Consider the following 16,873-nt stretch of genomic DNA (forward strand, 5'->3'; position numbering starts at 1 on the left):
GTTCTGGAAGCCCAAGGCTTTTTTAGAGACAGATACCATACCTGAGACCCTCTGGGGGTCCGTCCCCATTCTCCTTGGAGAGAGATGGGAGGGTGGTTTGTGTGCGGTGGTCACACAGACTCCTTGCCTGGCTTCCCGTGCACGAGGGCTTCTGCAGACTTTTTTATTTCTTTCTTCCCTCTCATTATTCCAGCCCCAAAAGCTGCCCTGTGGAAGGAAGTAAAATATAATTCCATCTAACCCATCACGACTCCAGCAGGGATGGAGATGAAATGTGTGTCTGTCTTGTGAGCCCAGGCAGCCGGGGTGGGTGTAATAAGATTGTCTGAGGGTTCAGCTGCTGGGTGAGGAGACGGGCAGACGCCAAGTCACACTGCCTTCTCTCATTAGGGGGCTGGTGGCTTCCCGTGCCCCCCTGGCTTCAGACTCAGCCGGGAAGAAAACAAGGGGGACTCTTGTGCCCTAACCAGGTCCGCATTCTGGCTGCAAAGCCAACCAGGACCTCCCAAGGGGCCTTTCGTCCTTCGGACGTTGGTGCCCTGGGTGCTGGGCTGTCTTTCCCTGATGCCAGGGCATGTAGTGTCTGCACCTGTACCTGCACCTGGCAGCCCAGCCTGGAAGCCCACAGGCCCTTTTCCCCAGGCACCTGTCTTCCAGACCTTGCTCAGCACAGCAGCACCTCCTAATTGCTAACTGAGTGTTGGTTGGAACTGGACTAAGCGTTTTATGTGCACTATCTCATTTAATCCACAAGACAGCCCAGCGGGGTAGGTGCTATTCTCACCTCTATTTTGTAGAAGATCAAATGAAAGATCAAAGAGATTAAGCAGCTTGCCCATGGTCACTGCTGGGAGGTGGCAGAAGGTCTGGCTGACTCAAAGTCCATCATTTTCACAACTACGCAGACTGCCCTTCTCTGACCGGTTATAAACATACGGCTCACACTCTGTTGCTGCTGCCTTGTGAAAAATCGAGTAATAGAGAAAAGTGCAAGTAAAAGTTGCCCAAAATTCCATCAATCTGAGATAACCCTCTCCAGCATCCAGTGAGCATTTTTTCAGATTCTGTACAGATATGTACAGAGTAGTAATAACTTTTTTTTAAAAAATGGGTGGTACTCTACATGCATTTTAAAAATAAAAAATCAAATTTAATTTTACTTGAATTTAACCAAAGATAAATCACCTACTTGCACGTATCTAAAATGAAACAGAAGGGAATTGTTAAACTTCAGAAAAACATTTCTTCATCATAAGTGATAATAGTTCCTAACAGGTTAAAGTTAAGGTGAGAAAACAGGGAAACAAACTTAACAGCTTTATTAGATATAATTCATATACCATACAATTCACATTTAAAGTGTACAATTCAGTGGTTTTGGGCCTATTACATTAATCTTTAAAATTGTGATATATATTTATCTGTAACACAAAATTTGCCATTTTAACCATTTTTAAGTGTACAATTGTGTGGCATTAGTACATTTACAATATTGTACAATTATTCCCACTACTATTTCCAAAATTTTTTTATCACCGAAATTGAAACTCCGTAAGCATTCAACAATGACCCCCTATTCCCTTCTCTCCCTGGTAACCTCTAATCTACTTTCTGAGAGAACAACTTTTAAAAGGTTAGAGTCATTAATTTTTTTAAGTAATAAAATTTATTTTTTAGGGCAGTTTTAAATTTACAGCAAATTTGAGAGGAAGGTACAGAGATTCTCCATATACTCCCTGCCCCCACACAAGCACAGCCTCCCCTATTATCAACATCCCCCTCCAGATGGTACAGTACAACTGATGACCCTACATTGGTACATCATTATCACCCAAAGCCCATAGTTTACATTAGGGGTCACTCTTTGTGTTGTACATTCTATGAGTTTTGACAAATGTATAATGATACACATCCACCATAGTAGCATCATACAGAATAGTTCCACTGCCCTAAAAATTCCTGTGCTTCAACTATTTATCCCTCCTTAGTTTTTTAACCTACATAATGAATCAAATTCCATGCTTCTGTTCTTCCACCCTCAATTTTTGTTAGTTATATTATTTGTGGACCTTGTCAAGGTTTTTGTATTCTATTCAATAACCATAATTGCCTTGGTTTCAAAAATATTAACTCCGTATTCACCAGGATTCCTCCATTGATGAACTTACTTTTATTTATCTTTTGGTTGGTTGGATTTTAGCATCAGGTAATTTTTAAAAGACATTATAGATGTCTAGGCTCCTAAATGCATGTTTCAGAATGTCTATTAACTTTATGCTTAAAGGACAACTTAGCTGGGTATAAAATTCTGGTTTACAATTTCTTTCTCTTAGAACTCTATAGATATTGCTCCACTGTTTTCTGAAATTGTGTTGCTGAGGAGGGTTCTGATTGTCCTCAACCCATCTCCCTGTGTCCCCTAGTTATATGATTCTTTCTTTATCCTTTAAGCTCAATAACTTTTTTTAGGATGTCTCGGTGTTCATTATACCATTAGGTTTTCCTGGACTACAGAATGGCAGTTAATCTGCAGAGTGAAGTCTTTTTTATTTCAGGGAATTTTTTTCCTTATATATTTGAATACTTCCCCCACCCCCATTCTATTATTCTATTTCCTCAGAGAAGCATACTAATTATGTATATGTTGGATTTCCTTTTGCCTCCCATATCTGTCATTTTGTCTTATTAGTCTTCATTTAATCTTGTGTGAGTTCCTCAAGCCCGCCCACCATCTCTAATTGTTCACACTGTGCTTTGCCCCTTTATTCATTGCTTATAGTATGGCTTTTTAAAAAATATCTGTGATGTATTTATTTTTCTTTCCCATTTTTCCCTGAACTCTGCTAACCAGCCTTTCAACTTTCATCTCTTCTGTCATCCAATAATTTCTTTTTTTAAATTTCTATGTTTCCTTCCTTCCACTCCTCTGCCCCCACCAGTTTCTAAGAGATTATATCTGTAATTTCTCTGAGTCAATGGAGAACTGTTTTTTCTGAAGTCTTTCTGCATTTCTGTGGATGATTCCTCCTGTGATGCATGTTCTTCACTTGCCCCCCACCCTTAATGCATAGGACCCATGTGAGTTCCTTTCTGATTATTGTTCTCTAGCTACCTTCTAAATAACAGCGTGTGGGAAATGAAAGGAGTGATCTGGAGCAGCCTGCAGCTGCATTTTGGGCTTATTTATTGTCTGGAAGACTCTCTTCCCAGAGCTGTTTTTTATCCTGTGCCCAGGGATTCCAGCTCTCTCAGGTTTGGGGGTTCATGCAGTCATCGTGGTTCACAGAAAAGCTCTTTAGGTCTCTGACTCTCTGTATTATGACCAGCCCCTCGCTGCCCCTTCTCCCTCCCAAGCCCCACTTCATTCCTTTACCTGGAGAACTAGGTTCTGTCATAGAAATGGCTTACTGGTGTGATTTTCCCATTGGCTCTCACTCCCCTTCCATTCCATAATGTAAAATTGCATCTCTGCGTGTACTCAGCTGTTCACAGCAGCCCTATTCCCGTCAGCCCCAAATTGGAAATTACCCAAATGCCCATCAACAATGGAATGGTTAAATCAATTATAGACTATTCACCCGGTGAAATATTAGACAGCAGTGAGAGTGAGCCCTCTACAACTACATGCAGCAAATTGGATGAACCCCAGGAACATGATGTTGATCAAAAGCAGCCAGAATCAAAAGTGCACTTACAGTATGATTCCATATGAAACTGCTCATTCGGTGGGTCAAAGACAGTTGGATATTGGCAGTTCGTAGGCTTCAACCTAGTGCAAAGTACAAAACAGGCAAAAGTCAGATGGTTATGCCTGGTTGGGGAGGTGTGCCTGGGGGAGGGTGCTTCTGGGTTATTAATTTTCTGTTTCTCGATCTGGGTGCTGGCTGTATGGGTGTGTTCAGCTTGTGAAAATATCTGTACTTATGGTATGTGCACGTTCCTGGATGTATGTAGTACTTCAATAAAAAGTAGAAAACAGAAGACAGGGTGATGGCTCTCCTCCCCCGGGGACATCCACAGCCCTAGACTCCATCGTTCCATGTCTTTCAGGAGGTGATATTTGTTCAGAGGTCCGAGGTGGCACATGTTAGCTGTCAGCATGTTGCTTCCTCCCAGCTCAGACCTTGTGGTGTCCGGCTGGTATCCTTCATGGCCTGTGGTTCGGGGACGCAGCCATTTCCCCGTTTCTCGGCCGTGGTGACTTTTCTCTATCTTTAGTCGCTCTGTGTCGTTTTGAGAACGGAAGTGCTCCTACTCCTCTGTCTTCAACAGGAAGTCAGGATAGTTGTCTGCACTAACTAGCATAGGTGTAGAAAGAAACAGATCTGGCTTTCTTAAGTAAATAAAATGCTAGTATCTGATGAGACAAGAGACTGTTGGCCCCTTCAGAGTGATCTCCCTGAAAGACAGCCCCCAGAGGGGCCAGTGTCCCTCTCCCGAGCACTGTCCCTCTTGCTGGGAGTGACCCAAGGGGGTCACAGTGACCCAGAGAGCAGCCCTGGTGGGTGTGGGTGACCGCAGACCTCCCCCAGGGCTGCTTGGAAAGACGGCTTGTCTTCTGTGTGGAAGTGCTTGTTGGGAAACTTATGCTTTGTGGTTACACCCTGTCTGGCGAGTCTGTCTGTCCTCCCCTGGGAGAGAGCCTTCTCGAAGCAAATGATGGTCTCTTGTCACCCTGCTCCCGCCCCACCCGACCCTGAACTCCATGGGCGCGCGGGTGTGGCTGTCATGCCCGGGTGCAGGGAGCAGCTTCACCTCAGCCTTGAGCACAGCCCGCCCTGTGGAGAGTGGCCTCCGGTGGCCTCCGTGCCCCCACCGCCCTGGCCCCATCCTCCAGGGACATGGTGTGGCGACGCTGGGGGTGCGCCAGTGGGAGGCGGCTCCGATGGGGCGGCGCGTTCCCGCCTCGGGGCCTTTGTTCGTGCTGTTCCTTCCCCCAGAGCGCCCTCCTCCCACCTGCTCTGCTGAACAGAATCTCACTGATCCTGGGAAACCCAGCTCACGCCGTTTGAAAGCTCCACGTTCTGTGAAGCCTTTCCCAAGTCCCTCTGGACTGAGAGACGAACACCCCCTGGCAGGTGAGCACTTCACCCGCACTCACCTCGGTGACACTGGCGATGACTCTGGATGGCGGGTGGCATTATCCCCGTTTGACGTATGGAGAGACCGAGGCTCGGCGGGCACGGATCACCCGGCTGGGAAACGCGCTGTCAGGTTGCGACCTCGGATCCCGGCGGGGAGCTCCACTGTGTCTGCTGCATGTTCTGTGTCACTCTTAGAGTTCTGAGTCCTCTCCTATCATTAGTCACCATGCACTTAACTGTAACTAGACAGGACCGTTTATTTTGTTCTTTCCTTCTACATACCTGCCTCTGTCACGCTTTGGCCCCTGTTGGGTGCAGGCACAGCTGTCTTCCTCTAGCGCAGCAGGAGATGGAAATGCAGCCTAAGCGGCGTGTTGTCTTCCGGGGGCCGGCGTGGGGTTATTGCCCTTGGTCGGCCCTAAGCTTTGCCTGCGAGCCCAGCTCCCCCAGGACGTGGGAGCCGCTGAGGGACCTCTGGGTATGTGTCCCCTCCCTGTCTCTGTGCCCTCAGGCTGCACGTGGAGATGTGGACGCCCCCCGTGGGATTACAGCTCACTGGGTAGCTCGTCTTTGGGAGAAGAAAGCGGAGACTTGGGGAGGAGAGGAACGTTATCCTGTGTGTGTTCCAGACACGTGTTCACAGGGCCCCCGAAATCGAGAACCAAGCCTGTGTCTGGGTGCTGGCTCACGCTCTGAGAGTCCATCCGGGTGTTAGGATGGGGGGACGTGGAGGCTGTCGGAGGGAAATGGAGGCTTCTAAGGAAAAAGCATAGTCCGGCCCCACGTCCTGCCCTGGTGCCTGGTGGGCTGGAAGAGGCAAACCAGTGGACATTTGGTCTGACATGTGTGGGCGAGCTCAGGCAGGTCATTTACTGTGGAGCCGTGAAGAGCCCAGAAGGGCAGATTGCTTAGAGTTTCTCGAGAACATATAGAGATTGCATCTGACCTCTTTGTTAGCAATTTAGATGACGACATGGACTTGCCCAAGCTCACTCTGGGTCATTGCATTATCCCTTGCCACAGAAGGAGCCCACAAAACCATGTGGAAAAGCTTTGGAAACATGGCCCTTATCGAACCTAGGTTTTCCCTTTCCTGTCTCCAGTCCACATTTCATCCAGCCTCTCGCAAGCATACAGTTCTCTCTCCTTTGTTTGTGTCAGGAGGTTCCCAAATCGGGTGCCTGTCCTACCCTCTTGGGGGTGTCAGCCTGGGTGCCTTGCTGCCCCAGCTGAGCCCAGGGTCTTGTTTCCTTGTTTTGGCTGTGCCTCGAGGCTTGCGGAATCTTGCTAGTTACCCGCCAGGGATCGAACCCGTGCCCTCAGCAGTGAAAAACGCAGAGTCCTAACCACTGGACTGCCAGGGAATTCCCTCAGCGTCTTGTGTCACACCCTCTTGTGGAAGGAGGTGGCACCTTGGGGGCTCTGGACCATCACTCGTCTCTTCTGCGGCCTCAGCTTCCAGCCAGACTTGAGCTTGGACCTGTGGGTCTCAGAGCCGAGTCCAGACAGCCTGCAGCCTCTGCTTTCTCGTCCTCCTGGACAATTACAGCTCGGACCCTGAACCCACGTGCCCTCTTAGCTGTTGGCTGGACCCCCACCTTCAAGGAAGGTTAGGGGTGATGTTTGCACATGAGCACGGCCTCTGGAGAGTTGAGTCCTCCCCTCTGTGGTAAGCTCAGCGGTCCGGGGTTGATCAGGGAAGAGACAGGACCAGGAGGGGCAGTAACAAGCTTTCCTGGATGGCACTGGGACAGGTTTGCTAGGGTGGAAAATTTCTCCCAGCAAGAGGCCTTCCAGATACAGTGATGTGGGACCACCACCCAGAAAGGGAGAGGGGGAGTTAGACAGGGGGCTCCTGTGTCTCGGTGACATCGCTCAGAATCACGATGGAGAGCCTCTGGGTCACAAAACTCCCCCTTTGGGGTCTTTTATGAACTCAGGTTTGTCTCATCTATGCCTAGCAGATGTCGGGTGCAGTTTCTGGAGTATGTAAAGTAGATGAGCTCCAATTGGCTAAAAAGATGTTTATCTGGACTGTATTTCAAGCAGTTGGGTAAGTGAGAAGTTGAGTTTGGTGCTGGGTGTTTTGGGGGGCTAATAGTCCTACCTGCTGTAAAGAAGGAAACAACATGGGGGTCACTTTAGGCTAATAACGTGGGGGCCATCCCCAGCCTCCATCTCTCTCCTCAGGTGGTTTATTAAAGAATTTCTTTCCACCTTACGTACTGAAGGTCCCAAGAGTTCTGGTGTACATGCTTTTCCCAGTCTCGTTAGTTATCCAGTAATGCGTTAGGGCCTGGGTTATGCTCAGGCCTCGTACACACGGTGCCCTGGGGAAGCTGCCCGCCTGGTCGGCCCTCGCTTTTATCACTTAGCCAGCATCCTGCCTCCAGTCCCTGTGAATCCTCACTGGCTGCTGTCCCCGGCGTGGTCCTTCTAGACTATTATCCTGATCCTGCCACTGCTTGTCTTGGAAGCCTTCACACGGCTTCCAGTTAACAGCACCCAGTCTCTCTGAGGGTGACCAAATATATCCACAGCAAAGCCCCCACCACCTAGGGGACAGATTATGATGGGTGATTTCATTTTCCAGATCACTGCGGGTATGCCTCCTTCAAGCATTAAGTTTTGTTTTGTTTTTTTAAATATGATTGCTTTAGGTGCAAGTCTTCATCAAATATATTGTCATCTTAAATACAGGTTACTGTGAATACATTGCTTGCTTATATTTTTTAAATAGCTTTATTGAGGTATAATTCACATGCCGTGCAATCCACCCATTTATCTTATTTTCCTCTTCTACCTCCAAGACCTAGCCCAATGTCGGCAATAGAGTAGGTATCAATAAGCAGTTGGTGGTGGATTGAACTGAAGCTAGACTTAAGGTTACCTCTTTTGATAACTCGGGATCTCCTGCCAGGAAGCAGTGTTGCCATCTGCACCCGGTGACAGGAGCAGAACCGATTGCCCTGACGCCGAATGGTCCCAGACTGCTGATTTTTTAAATTCTCACGTCTGTTTTTCGTAGTTTTGTCTGTCCTGCCTTCTTGCCGGCCGTCATCACTTGCTGCCGTCACCGTGCCAGCCTCCAGCTACTCCAGAACACGGGGGAGCTGAGGCTGCAGGCTGTTAGAACTTTGCGTAAAACAAGAACGCGAAGCTCTTGACTCTTAGGGGATGCAATGCCCTCCCATCGCCTGGCCCTCGCTAGCAGGATAACAATCCTTTATTTCCTCGTGGCTGATCAGAGTTTATACATGTCCTCTACGCAGTTGCTTAGCAAACAGGGAAAATAGAGGCTGGGGAGGTGAGGGAACTTGCTCAAGGTCACGCGGTGGGCTCAGGGTCACACAGTGGGCTCATGGCTGACTTGAGACCAGAACTCTAGCCTGGGGTCTAGACCAGGCCCTTCCTGTGCTACTTTACCCACCAGCTTTTGCAGAAAGTGACTCTCCTGTCCTCTCTTTCTCTCTCAGGGGTCCTTGGTGAATTTTGTCATGGTTATTTAAGGAACCTCGCCTAGAAGTCCCAACGCGCAGTTCCCCATTGACGGGAAGGCTTGGACTCCAAGATGATTATAAAGGAATATCGGATTCCTCTGCCAATGACCGTGGAGGAGTACCGCATTGCCCAGCTGTACATGATACAGGTGGGTGGTGAGGCCGGGCACACAGCAGCTCTCAGCACCGGCGTGGAGGGTTGGGTGGCACTGTGGCCTTCACAGCAGTATCTGCCCAGTAGGCTTCTGGTCAGTGTCTGAATTGCACTGGAGCTCTGGCTTCCAAGCACGAGGCCAGGCACATGCAACACGCCGTGGATGTTTGTGGCATTGGATTGTCTCGCCAGCACTGTATTCACAGCACCGACAAGACTAACACTCTTTGTATATAACACCCATCCTCTTACTGATCCAGATATTATCCTTGTGTTTAGTCAGCTTGGGCTGTATAACAAAATGCTACAGACTGGGTGGCTTAAACAATAGACATTTATTTCTCACAGTTCTAGAGGCTGGGAAGTCCGAGATCAAGGTGCTGACAGATTTAGTGTCTGGTAAGGGCCCTCTTCCTGGCTTACAGACGGCCACCTGCTCGCTGTGTCTTCACACGGCATAAGGAGCCAGGGAGCTCTCTGGGGCCTCCTTTATAAGGGCACTAATTCTATTATGAGGGCTCCACCTTCATGACCTAATCACCTCCCAAAGGCCTGACCTCCTAGCGTCATCCCATTGGAGGTTGGGGCTTCGACATATGAATTTGGGGGACGAGGGACACAAATGTTCAGTCCATGACAATCCATTTGACAGACAGGAAGGTGCAAGGCCCAGAGAAGTTAAGTGACTTGTCCAAGAGCACACAGCCTGCCTCCCAGCTCCAGGTACGCACTTTCCTCATGCCTTAGGCTAAGTGGCTGATTTACAGAGTCACAGATGACTTTGAGGATGACCAGGCCTGTGACAAACCAGAGATGATCACCCCACCCCAGATGTTGCTGGCCTCCCTACTCAGTGCCGGCCTAACCTGGAACCCAGGATAGGGAGACCCAGGATCGGGTCCTCATGGCCCAGATGTGACCACAGCTCCTGCTCGTTGGGGTGCTGGCTGCGGTCCTGCCCCATGGGGGTCCCCATCCCAGCTTCTCTGCCAGCCTCTTGCTCATCCTCGGTGCCCCAGCCCTTTGCCTGGCCTGGCAGCTTTCCTCCCAGTTGGGGGTCTGATTATGAACCTGCTCCCGGCCTGGCTCTGGCTTTTCTGGGTACACGGACGCCTCGGTGCAGCCCCTGGCTGCGCAAGCGTCACACGGGGCCATCAGGGCAGGGAGAGCCCGGCAGGGCCTGCACCTTCATCCCGAGTCTGACCCGGCCCTCAGCGTGGGAAGCTTGGCTGGGAAGAGAACAGAAGGCCAGCTCAGCCTCTCTGGGGGGCTGTTTGCTCCACGCTGCTTCAGAAGCGCCACTCAATTCCCTCTTGAACCACTTACCCAGTAATTATTCCTCGAGAGTGGGGAGAGGTGAGACTGGCATCAGCCCCCCAGCGCCAGGCACTCTGGAAATCACTCAGCCTGTTCAAGGACCAGGCTAATCTGCCAAAGGCACTGTTTGTCCTGTGGCTTCTTCATTCCTCCCCGAGCCAGGGGAGCCCTGGACCCTGACCCTGGACCACAGCAGATGGTCCTCAGCTCTGCTAGGGGGCTGGGAGCGTCAAGATCCCAGGAGGCTGACTTTTAACTTCCAGTTTATCCCAAGCTTTTTCGAGTATGTAGACACCTCTGACTCAGGGCTCCTCAGACACCTGCCATCTGCACCCCCTGTTTTAAGGTGCTTTTTTCAACATCTATCCTGCGCCTCCAATTAATGTGAAACCTTCCCAGCCTCCCAGGTGATACCTCCTGCAGCCCCACTGACACTGTGTGCCGCTCGAGGCCAGCCTGCTCTGCTCCCGCTCTGGCATTTGTCTTACCCGCCTCTGGCTCCACGGTTCCGGGGGGCCTCCATCCACTGTGGAGGTGATGGACAAGCCCATTATCTCCACTGTGTGACAGTTTCATGGGTGTGAACGTACATCACAGCTCGCCGGCTGTACCTTTACAAATAGATGGCTTATTGTCTGTCAATCCTACCTCAATAATGCTGGTTAAAAACTAAGTGAAATTCACCAGACTTTTCTGTGCCCGGCCTGGGAAAGGGCTGGGCTACAGAGACGAATAAAAGGTGCTTTCTGAGCTCCAGGATTGCCTGCGGGGAGACAGACGTGTATGCAGCCCCCTGAGTAGAGGCCAGAGCAGTGGGGCTAGGAGGCGGGGAGCCCAGTGCCCCAGGAGGGCCTCCATTCCGAGCTGGGCCTTACGAGATGGATGGTCCATCAAGGAAGGCAGCTTCGTTTTTCTGGAAAGAAGAGCAATTCCTTAGGTCATTGCCCGCTGATCCCACTTACCAGCTGGGGTGGCAGCTAGGAAGAGGCTGGCCTTCTGAACAGGCCACCTCCTCCCTGAGGTTGTGAACAAGATGGGCTCATGTATCAAACTGCCTCATACCTGCCTGACCAGCACTCAATATACATGTTGTTCAAGGTTAAAAAAAAAAGGAAGGAAGGAAAGAAAGAAAGAAAAAAAGAAAAATTGGTCTGGCTGGGAGAGAGCCTTCCATCCTAGGAGGTGCCCAGCAATCGGAGGGAGAGATCAGAAGCGGCTTAGCCAGGACCCTGGACAGCTCTGAGAGCCGCCTGATTGGCCGGGGTTTCTTGGACTTTGAATCCTTTACCCCCCACCCCCTTCATCCGGTGCTTTTTCTGCACCAGGCCCCTGGTGGCTCAGGCTCCTCCCTTGCAGACCCCAGGCCCCAGGGATGGGGGAGGGGAGAAGAGGAGGGGGGAGGGGAGAAGAGGTGGGGGGAGGGGAGAAGAGGTGGGGGGAGGGGAGAAGAGGAGGGGGGAGGGGAGAAGAGGAGGGGGAGGGGAGAAGAGGTGGGGAGAGGGGCCTTCACCCGGCCTGTGCGGGCAGCGTAGGGTAGGTCAAGCCCGCGGTCTCCGGGGAGGCACCACAGCATCGCTTGCTTGCGGGAGTGGTTGGCAGAGATGGGCAGTGGCTTCTGGTGTGAGCAGGACCCTCCCCGCCTCCTCTTCTCCCCTCCCCCATCCCTGGGGCCTGGGGTCTGTGCAGCCCCAGTGAGGCCAGGTGGGAGGCACCCTCCCCGCCCCTGCTCCCTCTCTGGCCTTCCCTGTGCCTTCTCTGCCCTCGGATCCCTGGCAGGCCGGGCACCCCACCTCAGCCCTCAGAGACTCCGTGTGCCCTGACCCCTCTGACCTGCACGTCCTCTTCTCACCGAGCCACCCAGCACCCCAGATGTTTCATTCCCTGGGGCTGCCGTAACAAAGCACCACAGACTGGATGGCTTAAAGCAACAGAAGTTTATTCTCTCAAAGTTCTGGAGGGCAGAAGTCCAAAATCAAGGTGTTAGCGGGCCGTGCTCCCTCTGAAGGCTCTGGGGGGCTGGGGGGAATCCTCCCTTGCCTCTCCCAGCTTCTGGTGGTGGCCGGCAATCCTTGGCATTCCTTGGTTTAAAGCTGTTTCACTCCAGTCTCTGCCTGTGTTGTCACATGGCTGCCTGCCCTCTGTGTGTGTCTGTGTCTCCGTTTTCTCTTCTTATAATGATCTCTTCTCATTGAATTTAGGGCCCACCCTAAATTGTCTAATCCATCTAAGTTAAGATGACCTCATCTTAACTAATTATCAATACATCTGCAAAGACCCTATTTCCAGATAAGGTCACAGTTTGATATTCTAGGTAGACATGGATTTGCGGGGGGAGGCCTTTAACCCACTACACTGGGGCTTGGGCAGACAGGTAGCCCCATCCCCACTTTTAGTTTTAGAAACTGAGACCAGACACAAGAAGCAACTTGTCCAGGATGAGAGAAAGTTGGCCACAGGGTTAGGACTACAGTCTCTGTACTTGCTCAATAACTACTTATCAGCACCTACCTTGTCCCAAGGTGTTTTCCTTGAGGCGCTCACTGCTTCGGGCGAGCAGGCCCTGGAATCCAACAGGTCTGAGTTCGTCCTGGCTCTGCTGTCTGGTAACTGCGTAACCTTGGACGGGTCACTCGGCCTCTCTGAGCCTCTACCTTCCCATCTGTACCTTGGGGGTGATAGTAGTCCTGCACTCTTCTCAAGGGCTCATTGCAGTAACTATATGAGAAAGCACATGCCAAGCACTTAGCACAACTGCTGATAAACGAAGCTACTGTAAGAGGCGGGAGCTTGGAAAGCATCCGGGAAATGGTCGCTGTTTTCATTCCAGAATCTGGGCCACATTCCAGGAGCTCCTTTAAAGAGTGAGGAATGGCATGTCCCTGCTCTGACTCCATCTGTGGCCTCAACCAGGGTCTGTTGTTTTCCTGAAGGGGACTCAGTGTCTCTGGCCATGGAGATATATCACGTCTTTGTGCCTTAGAGAGGGTTTGTGCCCTGAGGGCGAGGCAGTGCTGTGGGGAGTGCCTGTGTACGTGTGCGAGGACTCAGGTGCGTGCATGTGTGAGTGTATGTGTACCTGCTGTTCAGGAAGCTGACCGAAGATGGCCTTGGTGATGCTGTCATGTCACCATGGAAACAGATGCTGAGCTTAAAGTCACCAGCACCTTGACCACGAGGTTTTGTGCAGAAGCAGAAACCTGAGCTTCTGGGCCCTGGGAAGGACGTTCGTGGCAGAAGGACACTTGGAGGTGACCCAGGCATCACATCTCCTGGGCAGTGCCTCCGAGGCCCCTTCTCACTCCTCGTGTTTGATCTCTCTGAAATCTTAGTTGAGTACAAGAGGCAAGGTTGGTTTTTATTTGTTTGTTTTGTTTTATACCAGATTTATTGAGCTGTAAGTCCCACACCACACAATTCACACATTTAAAGTGTACAGTTTAGTGGCTTTTAGCACATTCACAGAGTTGTGAAACCATCACAATTCTAGAGCATTTTCATCATCTCATAAAGAAGTCGCTCTGCATTTTCCCCCAACCCCCAGGCAACCAATAATCTACTTTCTGACTCTCTGGATTTGCCTATTCTGTACATTTTATATAAATGGGATCATATCGTATATGGCCTTTTGTGTCTGGTTTCTTTCACTCGGCATGTTTTCAAGGTTCATCTGTGTAGTAGCATGTGTCAGTACTTCATTCCTTTTTACAGCCAAATCATGTTTTATTGTATGGATATAATTCGTTTATCAGATATATTATTTACAAAAAATTTTCTCCCATTCTGTGGATTGTCCTTTCACTCTCTTGATAGTGTCCCTTGATGCACAACAGTTTTTTTTTCATTTTGATGAAATCCAATTTAGCTATTTTTTCTTTGGTTGCTTGTGCTTTGGGTATCATATTTGAGAAACCATTGTCAAATCCAAGATCATGAAGATTTGCCCCTATGTTTTCTTCTAAGAGTTCTATACTTTTAGTTCTTACAATTAGGCCTTTGATCCATTTTGAGTTAATCTTTATATGTGGTATGAGATAGTAGTGCAACTTCATTCTTTTGCACGTGGGTATCCAGTTGTCCCAGCAGCATTTGTTGAAAAGACTCTTCCCTCCTGCATTGAATGGTTTTGGCACCCTTGTTGAAAATCAGTATATATAGTGTATAGATCTGTGGGTTTATTTCTAAACTCTCATCTCCATTCCATAGATCTGTCCTATGCCTGTACTATACTGTTTTGATTACTATAGTTTTTTGTTTTTTTAAAGAGCTACTACCACCCGCAACAGGTGGATGAATCTTTTTTTTTTTTTTTTTTTTTGGCTGTGTTCGTCCTTCGTTGCTGCGCGCGGACTTTCTCTAGTTGCGGTGAGCGGGGGCTACTCTTCACTGTGGTGCACGGCCCCTAGAGCTCGTGGGCTTCAGTAGTTGTGGCATGTGGGCTCAGTAGTTGTGGCGCACAGGCTTAGTTGCTTCGTGGCATGTGGGATCATCCCGGACCAGGGATCGAACCCGTGTCCCCTGCATTGGCAGGCGGATTCTTAACCACTGTGCCACCAGGGAAGTCCCCCTACTATAGTTTTATAGCAAGTTCTGATATCGGAAAATGTGAGCATTCCAACTTTGTTTTGTTTTCAAAATTGTTTTGGCTGTTTGAGAGCCCTTGAAATTCCATATGAATTTTAGGATCAGTTTTTCCTTTTCTACCAAAACTGCCATTGGATTTTTTTTTAAATTTATTTATTTATTTTATTTATGGCTGTGTTGGGTCTTCGTTTCTTTGCGAGGGCTTTCTCTAGTTGCGGCAAGCAGGGGCCACTCCTCATTGTGGTGCGCGGGCCTCTCACTATTGCGGCCTCTCTTGTTGCGGAGCACAGGCTCCAGACGCGCAGGCTTATTAGCAATTGTGGCTCACGGGCCCAGTTGCTCCGCGGCATATGGGATCCTCCCAGACCAGGGCTCGAACCCGTGTCCCCTGCATTGGCAGGCAGATTCTCAACCACTACGCCACCAGGGAAGCCCCTGCCATTGGATTTTGATAGGGATTACATTGGACCTGGAGATTGCTTTGGGGAGTATTGACATCTTAACAATATTAAATCTTACAGTGCATGAACACAGATGTCTTTCCATTTATTTAGATCTCCTTTAATTTCTTTCAGCAATTTTTTATAGTTTTCTGTGTGCAAGTCTTGTACCTCCTTGGTTAAATTTATTCCCAGGTATTTTATTCTTTTGGATGCTATTGTAAATGGAAATGATTTCTTTATTTCCTTTCTGCATTATTTGCTTTTGTGTGTTGATTTTGTATCCTGCAACTCTGTTGAATATATGTATTAGGTCTAACAGATTTGGAGGGGATTCTTTAGGCTTTTCTGTATATGAGTGTGTCATCAACAAATTGAGATAGTTTTACTTCTTCCTTTCCTATTCGAATGCCTCTTACTATTTCTTTTTCTTGCCTAATTTCTCTGGCTAGAACCTCCAGTACAATGTGGGCTAGAGGTGAGAAAGCAGGCATCCTCATCTTGTTCCTGACCTTGGGAACACTTTCAGTCCCGGCACACTCAGGAGTCCGAACGGAGGGGTTTGCACGTGCAGTGCTGGGCTCGGAGAGGGAACCGTGGCCCCTTCAGTCTCCTGCAGGAGTGCTGGGGCACGTGGAGCCGGGGGGGTGGGGGGGTGTCCTGAAGTGACACAGGAGGAGCCAGCCTGGTTGGCCAAAACCCCACCCCCCATTCAGCACCCTTGGCCAGTCTCCTGAACCCCTCCCCCTCTGCAGAGTGCTCTGGACCCACACATCGCTGGTTCTTTTGTCCCCACAGAAGAAGAGCCGTAACGAGACGTTCGGTGAAGGCAGTGGCGTGGAGATCCTGGAGAACCGGCCATACACGGACGGCCCTGGCGGCTCCGGGCAGTACACACACAAGGTGTACCATGTGGGCATGCACATCCCCAGCTGGTTCCGCTCCATCCTGCCCAAGGCGGCCCTGCGGGTGGTGGAGGAGTCCTGGAACGCCTACCCCTATACCCGAACCAGGTGAGCCTGCCCTCAGCCTCGTGCTGTCTGCTGGGGAAGCAACCCTGCGGCATAGATCCTGGTGCTGGCCCCCCAGACAGGCTCAATCCCCACACCCCAAGGAGCCCTGGCTCCTGGAGAGCTGAGCCTCCGTTCTGATTGGTACCCTGAAGGTCCCCCAGGTTCCCCCTCAGAGAACAGGCAGGAGACGGAAGGGTATACCCCTAGGTGCCTTCTAGCCTGCCAGTGGGGGAGCCCAGGAAGGCATGAGTCCAGCGAGGGCCATCTGAGAGTCCTTTGCCATCTGGGAAGGCTCAGGGAATACAAACTCACTTTAATGTTCACCTGGGAATGCAGGACAGTCACCAGCTGGGAAGAAACACAAGCTGAGGGTAGACCAGATGGCCCAGAGATTCCCTCCAACCCTGAGACCTTCAGCGACTATGATGATCTTTTATAACAAACCGTGTTGAGCAGGGCTTTCTTTGGATCCCTCTGGTAGGGGGGCTCTTCACTCTGTGGCCCCCACCCAATATAGCTGAGCACTGCTTCGTTAGAAGAGATCGGGGGCTGCTCCCAGCTGGCCACTCACTTGCTGAGCTGGTGGAGTCCCCATGAATCTCCTGGGGCTTCCTTCCCCAGGTCGTTGAGGGCCTGGAGCTTGCTGGAGGATCCATCCAGGTTATTCCTCTTCCCAGCAGCACTTTCCTCCTCTGAGCTCATCTCCAGTCAAGAGAGAAGGGCATTGGGGGCTTCCCTGGTGGCACAGTGGTTGAGAATCTGCCTGCTAATGCAGGGGACATGG

The 16,873-nt window shown here is 50.2% G+C and overlaps 1 protein-coding gene across 8 annotated transcripts in view; it reads left to right on the top strand.

Annotated features, from left to right (window-relative positions):
- Positions 1-16,873, top strand: part of PITPNM2 (phosphatidylinositol transfer protein membrane associated 2) — a 142,464-nt gene that overhangs the window by 99,610 nt on the left and 25,981 nt on the right. For 7 of the 8 annotated variants that reach the window (XM_059895698.1, XM_059895701.1, XM_059895699.1 and 4 more), the window contains exons 2-3: positions 8,561-8,733; positions 15,875-16,089. In XM_059895698.1, coding sequence (XP_059751681.1) covers positions 8,656-8,733; positions 15,875-16,089 — 293 coding nt within the window. In that variant the 5' untranslated portion in view covers positions 8,561-8,655. Of the gene's footprint in view, positions 1-5,007; positions 5,079-8,560; positions 8,734-15,874; positions 16,090-16,873 lie in introns of those variants that run through there. The other variant, XM_059895700.1, reaches the window with a different exon arrangement.

The sequence above is a fragment of the Balaenoptera ricei genome, chromosome 14 (assembly GCF_028023285.1).
Source record: "Balaenoptera ricei isolate mBalRic1 chromosome 14, mBalRic1.hap2, whole genome shotgun sequence".
Classification (NCBI taxonomy): Eukaryota; Metazoa; Chordata; class Mammalia; order Artiodactyla; family Balaenopteridae; genus Balaenoptera; species Balaenoptera ricei.